Below are 16,817 nucleotides of genomic sequence, written 5' to 3'. Positions count from 1 at the left end.
TAAATAAAATAGATACAATCAGAAGTGGTATTTGCACAAGGTTGTATATGCAGTTGCACTTGTTTATAAGCAGAAACAAAAATGTTTCGGAAAAGGATCTTAGGCGTAACTTTTCACTATTCTATTTTGGTCGACTCAGAATGTCACTGCATATCTGATGTCTTCACAGTTTAGACAACGAGATGGGATTATTCTCTACATGTTTAAGAGAAAGCCTTATTCTTCTTCCTTTTTTGTTACATTATAGAGATACCTATTCTATTAAACTTTTCTTTTGAAAACAAGGACACCTCTTTGTACAGAATCCTGCAGCCCTTTTAAAACTTTGTGACCTGAATCTTTTCCCTGCATTATGTTTGGCACTGTAAAAACTATACGCTTGCATTTTTGTCTACTCAATGGATGTCAAAACAGGGCCAATGCATTATGCATATAGCATTACTGATTTAAAGTGTTTACTTGTCAGCTTGAAATGCAAAAGTGTCAAGTCATGTGAATTCATACTCTTGTCACTGCTGCTTGTATTTCATGGCATTTCACATAAAAGGTTTTCAGGATCCACTTCACCAGTTTTATGGTAACAAAATGAACAGCATATAAAATTTATACCTGCTGGTTGATGGAAGGCAGCAAATGCTAAATATGCCTGAGCTGACCCTTAAAAGCGGAATATCTACATTTCACCATTTTAGACTACCGTTACATTCCATTCATGTCCTATCACCACACTCAACTATACAATACGTTCACACTATATTTTGGATTATACAAACAAAATGTAATGTTGCTACCTTGCTATCATGCTAATTTTTTGATCACCATTGCGTATTTAAATGGAAAGCTCACATAAAATTAAAATTCTGTCATAATTTACCCTCATGTGGTTCCAAACCTGTATGGCTTTATTTCCTCCGTGGAACACAAAAGTAGCTGCTAGGCAGAATGTTAGTCTCAGTCACTATTCAGTATTCACTTTCACTGTATCTTTTTTTTTCAAGTCAATGAAAGTGAACGGTGACTGAGGCTTACATTCTGCCTAACATTGCTTTTTGTGTTCCATGGAAATAAAAATTTTGTGTATGACCCCGTTTGCACCGGGTATTAAAATGCGGCTCGGGTGATCCGATCACATATGGTCTGGTGAGACACATTGCTGTTTACATCTGGTAGCTTAAATGTGTCTCCTGTGTCCACTTGTGTTTGGATTTGGAGGGAAGGGTCTCTAAAGTGTCTACATCAGTCACTATGTGTTACTGCATGATGTTAAAGCTCAAAAAAGTCAGAAAAGATAAATTAAAGCACAGAAATAATGTGTCGCTGTTTCTCCCAGATGCGGTTGAAATATAATCTCAGCACAAACACAACACGTCCAGCAGAATTATCCATTACTTTAGTAGATTACCTGTATTAAAGGAGCTTCAGGTGTTTGTGCTTCTCATCTGTGTTGAAATCAGACACACTAAAGAAGATCTGTGAAGCTCTCGTGATTGTGTATGTATGCACTTTTTTTTTTAATTTTCTGATTGGACAGTTATTTCCTTTTAAAGCCGCTCGCAAAGTTTAAACTCTTGTTTTAGCGCAGCGGTTGATTGACAGGTGAGGGGTGGTGCTTCACTTCTGCCGGGATGCATACTGGATGGATTAGCGTTTACACCTCAAATGTGAGGTGAACCTATGCGTTTTTGACCACATTCATGTTGTTTTTCTGATCCGATCACAAAACATTATAGACCTGTAGCGCTGACCACATGCGATCAGATCACAAAAACGCATCTTAATACCAGGTGGAAACGGGGGTCTATGATGAATAAAGATTTATTTTTGATAAAAAATAAATTAAATCTTGAAATTTGTTGGCACTATAACCATAGCAGAAAATGACTGTTTCTTTCCCCACACTCTTCCAGGATTTACACCTCCTGGGATGGATCGGTCTTCTCCAGATAACAGTCCAGTGCACGGCTTAGTGCGGCAGGCATCCGTCACCACCGGGTCAAACATCCCCATCATAACTGAACTTGGTGAGATGCCACTGCAGTTGTACTGCTAACATGTAAAAGTCAATTGTGATTAGAATCTAAACTCGTGTATCAAGCCTTTAATGCTGCACTGTTTTGTTGCTTATGAAGTATCTGTTTGTGATGTGTATAATGGCACACCTGAATATGTCACAGACTGGGTCAAAGTCACGTCCTCAACAATTGTGCTTTTAATGCACTAGAAAAGACCTAGACTTATAGCGAGAGAAAAAAGCATGTAGTAGCAAAATGGATCCATTTATAAATAACAATGAGGGTGGCACTATTCCCATGGTAGGGGACTCATGAAAGTTTTAGATCTCAGAGGGTACTAAAGCACTAGAGACCATTCGCTTCAACTCTCTACTGACCCAATTACAGCGTGTTACACCAGAGAAGCAGCAAACGAAGAAGGGCCTTACAAATATTAGAACTGCATGCAAAACACACACATACACATGTTTTTCTGTCCCCTCAACACATCCAGAACTCCCCTCCTCAAGGGGGTTACAGAGTTCTACATCTAAGACACACAGGGCCTGATTTACTGAAGGTTTGTTGGTATCTGAATATTGGTAGAGGTGAGAGAAATTGTGACGAGGAGGAGGGCGGGGCCGGGCCCTGAGGACACATGCCTGGGGCTGAATTGTCCTAATCAGCCAGGAGAGGGATAAAGATGAGCCGGGGGTGCCAGTTCGAGAGAGAGAGAGAGAGAGAGAGAGAGAGAGAGAGAGAGAGAGAGAGAGAGAGAGAGAGAGAGAGAGAGAGAGAGAGAGAGCGAGAGAGAGAGAGAGAGAGCGAGAGAGAGAGAGAAACACGTGGCCACTGTGTGTGTGTCTGTGTGTTTATGTTTGTTTAAGTTGATTTATGTCATTAAAGTTATGTTGACTGTTCTGCTGTTTCCTGCCTCCTCCTTGCCCATCCTTGAACCCCGTTACAGAAATATTCAAAACTGATTAGATCTTTAGAGTTTCTTCAGTTAAAAAATTCTCAAATTTGTACTTTATTTTACTTAAGATTTGCTGTTAAATATGTGTTATATTCAGTATAGTCTGATGTGCAAGCACTTCATATCATCTGTCATTAAAGACATCTAGCAATCCTAATACTTGACATTGACTAATCTGACAGTAAGAGTGTGACATTGATTTAAGAAGATATGTTCAGCCTCTTCACTGTGTCCTTTTGTAAGTCAAGAGCCAAATTCTGGATATTCAAGCTAATAATATGTAAAGGATCTCTTGCACTCTTAAAAGGAGGAAGCGGAGGACGGGGAACTTCAAACTCAAAAATGGTAAATTTATTTGTACACTCAAACAACGCACTTTTCAGCGGAACACTCTTGTCAGCCCTGAAGCTCGGCTCTCTCTCTCCATCTCTGGCATGGTCCCTCCTTTTATTGCTCGCCCCAGTGCTTACTGCAAACAGAAACAGGTGTTGGATATTATAGCTCTCAGGTGTGTACCGTTACCGCTTTCTCTTTCTCCAGACAAATGCTCGACCATGCCCCCGCTGCCACATACCCCCACCGCCTGACTCAGACTGGGGGTCATCCAGCCTGCCCACCACCCTCCACCCCCCATTTCTGGAGAGGAAGTTCACTACCGCCATCTGCGCCTCCGGCCTGTGGACCACCTTGAACTTAAACGGCTAAAGAGCTAGATACCAGGTGATCTGCACATTGGTATCTTTCATGCAGTGGAGCCATTGGAGTGGGGCATGATCTGAACAGAGGGTGAAGTCTTGCCCCAACAGGTAATACCGGAGAGTGAGGATGGCCCACTTGACAGCAAGACACACTTTTTCAATGGTGCTGTAGAGCTTGTGATTAATGTACAGCACCAGCTGTTCCACCACCTGCAAGAGCACTGCCCCCAGCCCCCTGTCTGAAGCGTCCGTCTGTAAAATGAAAGGGAGAGAGAAATCGGGTGAATGTAAAAATGGTCCACCACAAAGTGCAGCTTTCACCTGCATAAACGCCTGTTGACACACTGCTCTGTCCACTGGACCAGATCGGGTGCTCCCTTTTTAGTGAGATCCATCAGCGAGCTGGTGGCAGCTGAATAATTAGGAATAAACCTTCTATAGTAGCCAGCCAGCCCCAGGAACTGTCTCACCTCCTTTTTATCTTGGGTCTCAGGCATGTTGCAATCACTGCAGTCTTATCAATTTGGGGATGCACCTGCCAGTGACCCAAGTGGAACCCCAGATACCACCCGTCCATCCGTCCAATTGCACACTTCTTGGGGTTTGCCGTGAGTCCCGCCTGTCGCAGCGACCTCAGAACATCCCTCAGATGCTGCATGTGCCAGATGCCAGGTATAAGCAGAGTGTGATCTGAGGACTCGGTCCATAAGGTGCTGAAATGTAGCTGGGGCCCTGAACAAACCCAACAGAAGTTTCACAAATTAGTGTAAGCAAACGGTGTGGAGAAGGCAGTTTTTTTGCAGGACATTGCTGTTGAGGGGATCTGCCAATACCCCTATGTCAAATCCAGTGTCGAGTAAAAGCGAGCTGTGCCCAACCGATCGAGCAACTCATCAATACGAGGCATTGGATATGCATCAAATTTAGACACTTTTGTGACTTTTCTATAATCCACACAGAATCGTACTGACCTGTTGCGCTTAGTGACTAGAACAACCAGGCTGGACCAATCACTGTGGGATTCTTCTATTACTCCCATAACGAGCATTGCGTCTAATACTTCCCGAACCACTTTTTTCTTGTGTTCGGGAAGTCGGTAGGGATGATTATGTACCACTATCCTGGGTGTCATATCGATGTGGTGCTTTATGAGATTTGTGATCCCAGGCAGAGATGAGAACACGTCTGCAAATTCTATTTGCAGCTCGGCAACCTCTGTGACTTGAGATGGCAAGAGACAGTCTCCACAAGGGACCGGGGTGACATGATTGGCTTTTAACTTCACCTCCGGCCTGAGCTCCTCCCTCTCCGGAACGGCCATTGCCAATGTCACAGGGACCGCCTCAGTCCGTAATTTCAGGAGGTTGAGATGGTATATTTGATGTGCGTCACCTCTATCTGTTTGCCTTACTTCATAATCAAGATCTCCTACACGTTGTGTGACCTCAAAGGGCCCTTGCCACTTGGCGAGTAATTTAGAGCTCGATGTTGGGAGTAATACAAGCACTTTTTCTCCCAGTGCAAATTCCAGAAGCCAAGTGCCCCTGTCATATAGTTGGCTTTGACGTTCTTGAGCTTTGAGCAAATTTTCCTGTGTTTATTGACCCAAGGTGTGGAGTTTTGCTCTAAGATCAAGAACATACTGAATTTGAAGGTCCCTCCTCCCAAGCTTCCCACAGGATGTCGAGCACACCAGCAGCTCGAATGGGGAAAACCCTGTGGAGGCTTGTGGGACCTCTTGAACTGCAAATAACAGGGGATCGAGCCACTTGTCCCAATTCCTAGGGCTCTCGTGAATGAGCTTACAAATCATATTTTTCAGGGTTTTATTAAATTGGGTTAGGGTTAGGTTGGGATTGGGTTAGGAATCCCCTTTGGGAAATCCTCTAAGGATGGTAGGGGCCGAAGCCTCCCCCTCCCTTATGTCACCCTGATGTGGAGCCGATGAAGACTGCCCCGGCACTGCCTCCCCCACTTAGCAGACAACGGATAAGCTGCTCCAGCACCACTAGATCGATGACTCCCTTTGCGTTGCATCCTCAGCCAGCAGCCACTTCCGGCAGGCGTCATGGAGCTGTTGAGTGAAGGCAAATGGGCAGCCACGCACGTCCATCTTCATCGAACGGAAGCGTTGTCGGTACTGTTCGGGGCTGCAGGATGGTCTTCTTCAGATCGTCGTACACCAGGATACTGCCGCTGGTAGTTGTTGCAGCGTGAGCTGGGCTTTTCCGGACAACAGTGGAATGTGTCTAGCCACCCACTTGGCACTTGGACCTCCAGATCACGGCCGTTCTTTCAAATAAGTTCAAGAATGCCTCCGGATCATCTTCTGCCCCCATTTTCATGAGGGCGACCAGAGGCATGGGGGCTGCTGTGTCCGGGGTCATGGCCGGGGGTTTCTTCCGGTGAAGTAAGCTCCGGATCACCTGCCGGTCCTCTGCTTGAGCCTGGAGCACCTCATGGAACCGACGATCCTAATCCTTGAGCAGCTTGAGAAGGGCCTGATGTTGGGAAAGATGCATGCTGGTGAGGGACTGGATGACTTCCGCCAACAGTGAGGACTCCATGCCGGTGTATACTTCCTTCAAACTCCCGGGTTTTGGCACCAATGTAAAGGATCTCTTGCACTCTTAGGAGGAAGCAAAGGACGGGGAATTTAAAACTCAAAAGCGGTAAATGTATTTGTACACTCAAACAAGGCGCTTTTCCGCTTTCTCCCCGGACGACCACGGCACCGCTGCCACATACTACTACAAATGTTAAAATGAAGCAATGGGCCACAAAAGGTTGTGTGTTAAAGTATTTTTACCACAAATAATGGGTGTTCTTAGGCACAAAATGAAGCATTTAATGGCTTAAAAGTCACTCATAATTTAGTCAAAACTATTGTTTTTATACAGTTTAAGTTTATAGAGTTTCTACTTGTATTTAGTGATGTGAATTAGCCTTTTCTTAAGTAAATAATCAGATTCTGTATTTGATCTCCTGAGCAACTCAGATAACATGGCTAAGAGGAAGTTTATTTTGTAGCATTCGTTAGGAGAGTGAATTCAAAATAGATTTCAATGCTGCATCCCCTGAAGTTTTGCCATCTTAAAGCTTCTTACCAACCATTTTATTGTTTCATCTATTTCTTTTTTCATACAGCATTCTGTCATACCTCCAGTGCATCAAACTGATACTTACAATCTTGATGTAATAACCCAACTAGACATTTCTTGCTCAGATAAAAAGGTTTAGCTTGTAGCATAAACCTCAATTAAAAGCAATTCATGGCTATTTCTATTAACATCACCTTCATCAGTAGATTGCCAGTGAACTGAACACCTTCAGTACTCTACACAAGCAAATCATCAACCCTCAGTGGAGCTCTTGGTAAATCAGGCCTGCAGTATCAGTGCTGTTCGAGTATCTGAGAGATTACATGAGGAAAAACATACAATGTTTGGAGCAAATTCTTCTTTGTTCTAAAGCAGTACATAGTAATCTTTTTCTCCTATTTGCATTACAGTAGATACCAAAGCCTGAAACATATCCCTGTTATCATGAACAAACACTGTTGAACTGTGTTGCATGGAGTTTTTAGAGAAGCGCTTCATCCTGACACTGTACCTAAAAATTTCTAATCCCACTCTTGGCATGATACTCTCATTTATGCTTTCTCTTTCTTCGGCTTTGAACTTGTCTCCCCTCATCACTGTTTTATCATCATTAGCTAAGCCTGGCAAACTACTGCCATTGATTTCATTCAGTCAGGAAAAAAACAGTGGAACCAACATACAAATGATAACAGAACTGGGTAAGCTGCTCCTTTGTCCTCCGCTGCTCTGATGCACTGCCTCCTTCATCGGCTTGTCTTGATTTCTCGCGCTGCAGCTGAGGCCTGCTCCCATGGCATCACTTTGAACACATTTTTATTCTTAGTTCTGGTTGAAATTGACTGTCTTGTTTTTTGGCCGTTTTTTTAAGGATTTTTTTCTTTCTTTCTTAGAGCATCACTAGGCCTTTGATCATGCCAGTCTGTCCTTGTGGCTGTTTCCATAGCATCTCCCTGCAGTTCAGTTCTCTGGCCCGGGCTCTTTTTCATCAGCACACCATCTGAGAGACTGACATTTCTCTTCCTCAGCTCACAGGAAGTCTGGGAAGAAATCAAATTAAAAGAAGAAGAAAAACTCCAGATCAAACCTTGCTTTAAGCTTTTTATTTTTATTTATTTATTTATTTTGGGGCTGGCCCTAATCTCTGAAGCACAGGTTTTTAAAAGGGGGTGAAACAAAGGTTCATGCAAGGCTGTGTTCAAACAGAGAGGGATTTCAGGGCATTGTCTCCATACATTGGCTGCTGAGACCATACCAAATAGCCTCAAAGCAGTCTGATGGCTGCTGTTGTCTAACGAAAGACACAAATGTTTAAAAGCTTGTTATTCTTTATAAGTGGGCATAAAGGCTTGTATTTGTGACTGATAGTGATCTATTCTGTTACTTTCATAAGTGACTGCATTAAAGAAAAATAGAAAGCCCCAAAATAAAAATACAATTATGTTAATTGTTTACTCACCCTCATGTTGTTCCAAACCTGTAAAGAGATGTTAGGCAGTGTCAGTCACCATTCATTTTCATTGTATGGAGAAAAAAAAAAAAAAAAAAAAAAAAAAGATGCAATGAAAGTGAATGGTGACTGAGACTTACATACTATTATATTTCATGGAAGATATAAAGTAATACGGGTTTGGAACAACATGAGTGTGAGTAAATGATTACAGAATTTTATTTTATTTTGTTATTTTGATCTATATATACATTTAAGTTATTCCAATTCAAGTAATTTAGGTTCCACCATTTTTGGGTAAAATGTATTTTAATCTCCAGAATGCATGCCCACTGAAGTGCATGCTGTTTGTCTTTCTCCTCATTGTTTATTTAATTTTATTAACCTCTTTTCCAATGGCTGCTGAGAATCTCCACTTATCCACCCTAAATCCATCTCCTGACTGTTTGGTTAATTCTTAACAGATTTTTCTGCATGGTTTTAAAACTTGTCTCTCTCCACTGCAGTGAATGACTCCAACGTTCAGTTTTTGGACCAAGATGATGATGATGACCCAGATACGGAGCTGTATCTGACCCAACCGTTCGCCTGTGGTACTGCGTTTGCTGTCAGCGTGTTGGACTCCCTTATGAGTGCGGTGAGTTATTGACTATGTAAACATCTGCCACATTGACACCTATTTACCTGTTTTAATTCATGTAAACAGATTAGCATATGGCAATCCTTTAAAGAAATGATCAAATGCTGAATAAGACAATTCAAATTGTTTATTGTGCAAAGGATCCTTCATATTATCTACTTCAGATTTCAGATGGTCTCTTCTTTATATTCAAAATTATGAATGATTTGGTGAACAATGCAAGCTGTCAAAAGGTGAACAGTCATTGGTCTCACATCATGGCATGTCATATAGAATTACATAAGGCACATCTCAATCTCTGGAAGCTAATTCTCTGAAATAATGTATAGCAAAGTGAGATCCTGTGGCTGTGGAATGCTTTAGATGTAGTGCTCAAGCATTACCAGTAGGCAGAGGCTGGTAAATAAAATGACACAGTGATCAGACAGCACTGTCAGCGACAGTGACATCAAAAGGAAAGTTGTTGCCTAGACTCCTCATATAATGTGTCATGAAATGAACTTTCAAGAGTCTCATTAGATCTTTTAACAAGGTAAGTGCTCAAGTTTTCTTTAATGGTGTGTCTTGACACGCAAGGTGGGCTGTTGTGGGGTCCAAAAGTTCTAATCTCCTAACAATGTCATCTTGGGTAGAATGGCAAAGAAACGTTTTCTTTTTTCCTTCTCTCTTCTTTTTCGGTTTTTTTCCCCCTCGCCACCTATGACTGCTGCTATCCCCCTTATCCATATGATGGCTTAATTCCAGTACCTTTCACTTTGAGTGAAGTTAGAACAAAGCAGCCTTCAAGTGCATTTCACTCCGGACAAAGGTGAAGCCTGCTAATAGACAGCTCTCATCCATCATTCGGCTGAATGCTGCTGTCAGGGGCCCAGAGAGGTGTCACTCTAGCACATACTGGCAATGACAAGCCCCTCTGGGGCTCACACAAAGGACTTTATGATCTTATTTGAATCTTTTATTTTTATACGTTAATCATTTGACAACTTTATCATCTCTGTGCTGGTTTTGAAAGCATTGACAAACATTTGATAGTCAAGGTGTCCCGATGATATCATACATTGTGGTCTAAAAGTTTGGGATTAAAATTTTTATTTAAACCCAGAAATAATTTATTTTTTTCAAGAAAAGTTATGATCTAACATAATTAAGAATAAAAATGAAAATGTAAACAAATTTGACCATGTGAACTACTTATATAAAAGATTGCCTTGCTTCCATTGAAACACACAAGATGCTCTTTGGAATATTCTCAAATCATACTGGATAAAATGGATCATCAGGTGTTGCACAAACTTGTGGAGTCCATACCAACTCGAGTGGATGCTGTCTTTAAAAAAAAAAAAAAAAAAAAAACGTGATACATACAAAATACTAGGAAAATCAGATTTTTTTAAATTCTACTTTTCAAACAAATTGTTATGCTGGTAATATAATATGTAATTAACCCTCTGGGGTCTGAGGGTGTTTTGAGCCCTCGAGAAGTTTTGACATGCCTTGACATTTGGGCTTTTTTCAGTTGCTTAAAAACATATTAATGGCTAAAGTCTGATAACACTGTATTCAGCACAAACTGAGCTTCAATAATATGTGAACAACATGTATGTACATGTTTGTATTTTTGAGAAAATAACGTTTATGCGTGGTTTTTGAAAAATCTAAAAAGTCACTGAAATAAGGCCATATAACACATACTAAACATTTGTCCACAAGACATTTGAGAACTGGATCTTGTAGCCTAGAGTTTCCTATCTGTCACTCACTCGACATTGTGTTGATGTAGTGACACTAGGGGTCACTCTTGGGAGCCCCAAACACCTCTGCTTTTTTGAAAAAAGGCCAATGAGAATTGGCGAGTGGAATTTGCATGCCACTCCCTCGGACATACGGGTATAAAAGGAGCTGGTATGCAACCACTCATTCAGATTTTCTCTTCGGAGCCGAGCAGATGTATTCAGTACACTAAATTCAATATCCTCCTAAGATGCACCTCAAAACTGCTGGATTTACGGCGCATTTCAACGGCTTCTCCCCCTCTGCACCCGTGGGGTACAGAGAACACCCCTGGGTGCTTCGGCAGAGTGAAAATAAGAGAGCATATAATAAAAGAGTACATTTTCATTCACAAAAAGAGCAGCACACACACAGAACATCTTTTTAAAGATGTCTTTCCGTTTGTGTGTTATTCCTGGTTGCATTCGTTATCTCTCTGCTTCTGACGGCCACGATCGCTGTCTTATGTGTCTGGGCACTGCCCACGCAGAGACATAGTTCGTGGATGAGTCATGTCCTCATTGTGTAAGAAAGCAAGCCACCCCAGCGGCTCCCCGCACCGGTCCTTCTACCTACGGGTTTGAGGCCGCATCGGTTAGCACTGGGGGCGATTTGGGGACATCAATGGGACCACCTCCGCCGGGTATCCCCCCACGGACCTCCCATTCCCCAGCATGCTCCCTTGCCCTAATCAGGCTCTCGCACGAGGCCCATTTCGCGGCCGGCCGCTAAGAACCCAAGGAAGGCTTCAAAGCACCCCCTGAGACGGGTGACTCAGAGGCGAGGATACCCACTTCTCTGGGGCTGGTCGACAGACCACTCCATCCCCCGGTGGAGGGCCAAGAGGGGAATCTTTTGTCGCCGCATGCCCAGGAGGCTGCGGCACCCAAAAGCCTGACAAAAGAATGGTTACCTTGTCTCCTGGGTCACATATCCTCAGGGATATCGTCCATCATCACAACCACCGTCCACCATCCCATTTTGTCAGGTATGGAGCTCCAGCGGCGGACCCCCCACCCCTGTGCACCCAGCTGTGGCACAAACACGCCCACACGGGATTGGTTCCAGTGGACTACAGGGACGAGATTCCTCCTCCCCCCTCCTCGGCCAATCTTATGGTGCGCGGCAGGAGCCAGGTAAGTGCTTCGATGTCCCTGGACTCAGGGAGCTCCACCCCACCACGAGGTCCCACCTGCTGGTACGTCCGATGTGATAATTTCCTTGGTCCCCCTCGCCCGGAGTTTGGGTGCTTGGCTCACGCTTTCCAACCCGCCACGATGGCTGACCCTGACTGTCCAACTAAGCGATTCAGTTCGCCAGGTGCCCGCCCAGGTTCAGCAGCGTCTGCTTCACCTCGGTGAAGGGCGAGAACAGCGCTACTTTGTGTGCGGAAATCACTACCCTTCTGCACAAGGGTGCGATAGAGCCTGTCCCTCCAGCCGAGATGAAGAAAGGGTTCTACAGCCCTTACTTCATCGTACCGAAGAAAGGTGGTGGGTTGCGACCAATCCTGGACCTGCGAGTACTGAACCGGGCTTTGCACAGTCTCCTGTCCAAGATGCTGACATAAAAACGCACTCTAACGAGCATCCGGCATCAAGATTGGTTCGTGGCGGTAGACCTGAAGGACATGTAATGCCTCATCTTGGTCTTACCTCGAGACAGACCCTTCCTGCGGTTTGCCTTCGAAGACCAGGCGTACCAGTACAAGGTCCTCCCCTTCGGCCTGTCCTTCTCCCCTCGTGTCTTCACGAAGGTTGCCCTTTCCCCGCTAAGGGAAGTGGGCATCCGCATCCTTAACTATCTCTATGACTGGCGAATCCTAGCTCATTCTCGAGAGTTGCTGTACGCACACAGGGACCTCGTGCTCCGGCACCTCAGCTGACTGGGGCTTCGGGTCAACTGGGAAAAGAGCAAGCTCTCCCCAGTTCAGAGCATCTCTTTTCTCAGTTTGGAGTTGGACTCAGTCTCAATGACAGCACGCCTCACGAACGAGAGCGTGCAGTCAGTGCTGAACTGTCTGAAGGTGTTCAGATGGAGTACAGCAGTTCCACTGAAACTTTTTCAGAGGCTCCTGGGGCATATGGCATCCTCAGCGGCGGCCACACCGCTCAGGTTGATGCATATGAGACCGCTTCAGCACTGGCTTCAGACTTGAGTCCCGAGATGGGCATGGCGCCGTGGGACACATCGGGTGACCATCACACCAATCTGTCGCCGCCTCTTCAGCCCTTGGACCGACCTTGCATTTCTACGGGCAGGGGTTCCCCTAGTGCAGGTCTCCAGGCGCATCGTGGTTACAACAGATGCCTCCAAGACGGGCTGGTGCGCCGGATACAACAGGCACACAGCCGCCGGCTCCTGGTGGTCTACGCTCCTGTTGCATGTCACAACTTGCCCGCCGTCTCCTCCTCTGGAGTCAGCAGCACCTCAAGTCACTACGAGCCACTCACATCCCGGGCGACCGCAACACCGCAGCGGACGCGCTGTCACGTCAGGTTACCCCCAGGGGAGAGTGGAGACTCCACCCTCAGGTGGTCCATCTGATTTGGAGTCGATTCGGTCGAGCACAGGTAGACCTGTTTGCTTCCCGGGAATCCTCCCACTGCCCGCTTTGGTACGCCCTGGACGGGATGCAGAAGACCTAAGTGGCCAACCACCCACGGTGGTAGACATGATCACTCAGGCTAGGGCTCGCTCTATGAGGTGCCTGTATGCCTTGAAGTGGCATCTGTTCGCTAAGTGGTGTTCTTCCCAACGCGAAGACCCCCAGAGATGCGCAGTCGGATCGGTGCTTTCCTTCCTGCAGGAGAGGCTGGAGGGGCGGCTGTCCCCCTCCACCTTGAAGGTGTATGTAGCCGCTATTTTGGCTCATCATGATGCAGTAGATGGTAAGTACTTGGGGAAGCACGACTTGATCATCAGGTTCCTGAGAGGCGCTAGGAGGTTGAATCCCTCCAGACTGTGCCTCGTCCCCTCGTGGGACCTCTCTGTGCTCCCTTTGAGCCCTTGGAGTCAGCTGAGCTTAAGGCACTCTCTTTAAAGACTGCCCTCCTGACTGCGCTCACTTCCGTCAAAAGGGTAGGGGACCTGCAGGCGTTCTCTGTCAGCAAATTGTGCCTGCAGTTCGGTCCGGGTTACTCTCACATGATCCTGAGACCCCGACCGGGCTATGCACCCAAGGTTCCCACAACCCCTTTTAGGGATCAGGTGGTGAACTTGCAAGCACTGCCCCAGGAGGAGGCAGACCCAGCCTTGGCATTGCTGTGTCCGGTGCGAGCTTTACGCATCTATTTGGATCGCATGCAGAGCCTTAAAAGCTCCGAACAGCTCTTTGTCTGCTTTGGTGGACAGCAGAAAGGAAGCGCTGTCTCCAAACAGAGGATCACATACTGGGTCATTGACGCCATCGCGATGACATATCAGGCTCAGGATGTGCCACCCCCTGCGGGGTTACGAGCCCACTCTACCAGGAGTGTGGCGGCCTACTGGGCCCTGGCCAGTGGCGCCTCTTTGGCAGACATCTGCAGAGCAGCGGGCTGAGTAGCACCCAACATCTTTGTGAGGTTCTACAATCTCCGGGTTGAGCCGGTCTCGTCCCGTGTTTTGGCCAGCACGAGCAGGTAAGTTCCGGGACAGCTGGCTAGGTCTACTGCTTGCGCATAGTGCCTTTCCCCTCCCTTGAGGTGAAGACGTACGCTCTTGACTCCCAGTCGTTTTCAAGACTGTGATCCCTGGATGACTTTCCTCCTTAGCCCTCTGGCAGTTGAGTTTGCGGAGAAACTCACTGACCGGCCCAGTACGTGCGCTAATGAGCCCCTGTACTGAGGTAGGTGCTCCACATGTGCTGGTTCCCCGAAGGCGACCCCTTGTGATATTTTCCGCAAAATTGTTTCCCTGTCGGCAAACTGCGTCTTCCTTAGGCAGAGGCCCCTCGGTCGCCATGCTCTGTAGAAACTCCTCCCCCTTCGGGTAGGACCTACCATGGGACCTCTCCACATGACATACTTCCGACAAGACTCGGTAAGATCATGTGTCGTATTCCACTCAAAATAACCCCCCCCCCCTTTTTTGGGCGGGGTGTGGTCTCTGCGGTGTCTTCCCCTTGGGAGGGACACCCCCCGACGCAGACACTTATGGCTCCCAGTCAGTTAACAAATTACACTCTTTTTGTGGGGAAAAGAGAGGGAAAGAGGCCTCGGCTGGGCTAGCCTGTCCCTATAGTTAGGCAGTCGGCTTGTTCCTAAAGGACCGTTCGACGCTCATAAGAGCGTTGGGGGAGGTTACATGACGTTCTGATGTGCTGGCTACGAGGCACACAGGGGTCTGCCCGTCACACACCGCCAGTTCACGTAACACAGTTCAGATAGTTGTGGCGTTTTGTATAGGGACCTCTAGTGTCACTACATCGACACAACGTCGAGTGAGTGACAGATAGGGAAAGTCCTGGTTACTTTCGTAACCTCCGTTCCCTGATGGAGGGAATGAGATGTTGTGTCCCTCATGCCACAATGCTGAACTACCCGCTGAAATGGCCGGGACCTGGTCTCGGATCCTCAGCACAAAACCTGAATGAGTGGTTGCATACCAGCTCCTTTTATACCCGTATGTCCAAGGGAGTGGCATGCAAATTCCACTCGCCAATTCTCATTGGCCTTTTTTCAAAAAAGCAGAGGTGTTTGGGGCTCCCAAGAGTGACCCTAGTGTTACTACATCGACACAATGTCTCGTTCCCTCCATCAGGGAACAGAGATTACGAAAGAAACCAGGATGTTTTTGCTACAAAAATTATGTGAAAACCATCCTATAGTCATTTAACAAAACAATATAGTCATTTAACTTTTGTAAGACACTTTTAGTGTTAAAAAGGCCATATGCGAGGAGGCGTGGATGATCATGAATATTGACGTGATTCACACCTGAGGCGACAAAGACCCCTCCCCTGAGAGAGAATGAATATGAGGAGCCTTAATGATTGAATGTATTGTTTGTAGTTTAAGTTAAAAGAAGTAATCTGACTATACATTTTCTTTACATAAAGACTTTACTTAAAAACTTTAGACCTACACTACCGTTTAAAAGTTTTAGATCTGTATGATTTTTTAATGTTTTTAAAAGGAGTCTCTTCTGCTCACCAAGGCTGCATTTATTTGATACAAAATACAGCAAAAATGGTGATATTGTTAAATATTTTTACAATTTAAAATAACTTTTCTATTTGAATATATTGTAAAATGCAGTTTATTCCTGTGATCAAAGCTGAATTTTCAGCATCATTTCTGCAGTCTTCAGTGTCACATGATCCTTCAGAAATCATTCTAATATGCTGATTTTCTAATATGGGCATATTTACAGCACATTTTACACATTTACACCCGAACAGATATTTGCAAGCACAAGCTTCGTTGATGATAATGAGGCAGCATAAACACTAGTTAAATATAATCTAAACATGCATATTATTTTTATATCATATTACATATCATATTTATATCATACAGCATGCAATTTAAATACCTGCTTTAGCCAAAACAACATTTAAATGTAACTAAAACTTGCCTATTAGGACATATTTCAAATGTCAATACTCTGAATACTGGCTGGCAAATTTGGAAATTGTCCAAATAGTAAAATATGTCCATGTTTATATAAAATAGCATGTCAACTAATATGTAAGTAAAACTAAATGACTTACTCATCCGAAATTGTATCCTCGGCTGGATCAAGCCGCTCTTCAAAATGCAAACATTCCTCATCGGATTCCCGCTCTTCTTCTGAGGAAAATGTGAACTCTTCGTCACTATCCAGGAGCTTCCTCACCTGTGTAGCATGCCATCTTCCAAATGCGCAGAAAAATGAATGAACTTTCTGCTTTTTAAGGCACTGTTGGGGGCGTTTACCATTTGCATTGATCGCCTCAGCACATTACCGTATGAATAGCGCGCTCAGCTGGTGGGTGTGATCACATTAGGGATAATTAGCTGAGCCAGGAGAAACTGTACATCGCTTTGTTTCATACATAATTCATTGCAGGAGAATATTTGTTTTAAATTTGAATTGTTTTATTTAAAAGTAGACATTTTAAGCTTTCTTTAGACATATGTTTCACGTTTGTCTGATAAGTATTCGCAGAGTTCCCGTTCATTTTTGTGACGTGTTTCAGAAAAATGCTCGCGGAGACAGAGACGGCTGAA

General features: G+C 44.9%; 1 protein-coding gene across 6 annotated transcripts in view; it reads left to right on the top strand.

Moving 5' to 3' along the window:
- Nucleotides 1-16,817, top strand: part of LOC127412089 (calcium-activated potassium channel subunit alpha-1-like) — a 307,683-nt gene that overhangs the window by 278,421 nt on the left and 12,445 nt on the right. For 3 of the 6 annotated variants that reach the window (XM_051648144.1, XM_051648148.1, XM_051648146.1), the window contains 3 exons: nt 1,908-2,021; nt 7,381-7,464; nt 8,720-8,850. In XM_051648144.1, the coding sequence (XP_051504104.1) occupies nt 1,908-2,021; nt 7,381-7,464; nt 8,720-8,850 (329 nt within the window). The remainder of the gene's footprint in view (nt 1-1,907; nt 2,022-7,380; nt 7,465-8,719; nt 8,851-16,817) is intronic. The other 3 variants (XM_051648145.1, XM_051648149.1, XM_051648147.1) reach the window with 1 other exon arrangement.

This window comes from Myxocyprinus asiaticus, chromosome 21 (genome assembly GCF_019703515.2).
Source record: "Myxocyprinus asiaticus isolate MX2 ecotype Aquarium Trade chromosome 21, UBuf_Myxa_2, whole genome shotgun sequence".
NCBI lineage: Eukaryota > Metazoa > Chordata > Actinopteri > Cypriniformes > Catostomidae > Myxocyprinus > Myxocyprinus asiaticus.
This window is presented reverse-complemented; position numbering and strand designations above follow the sequence as displayed.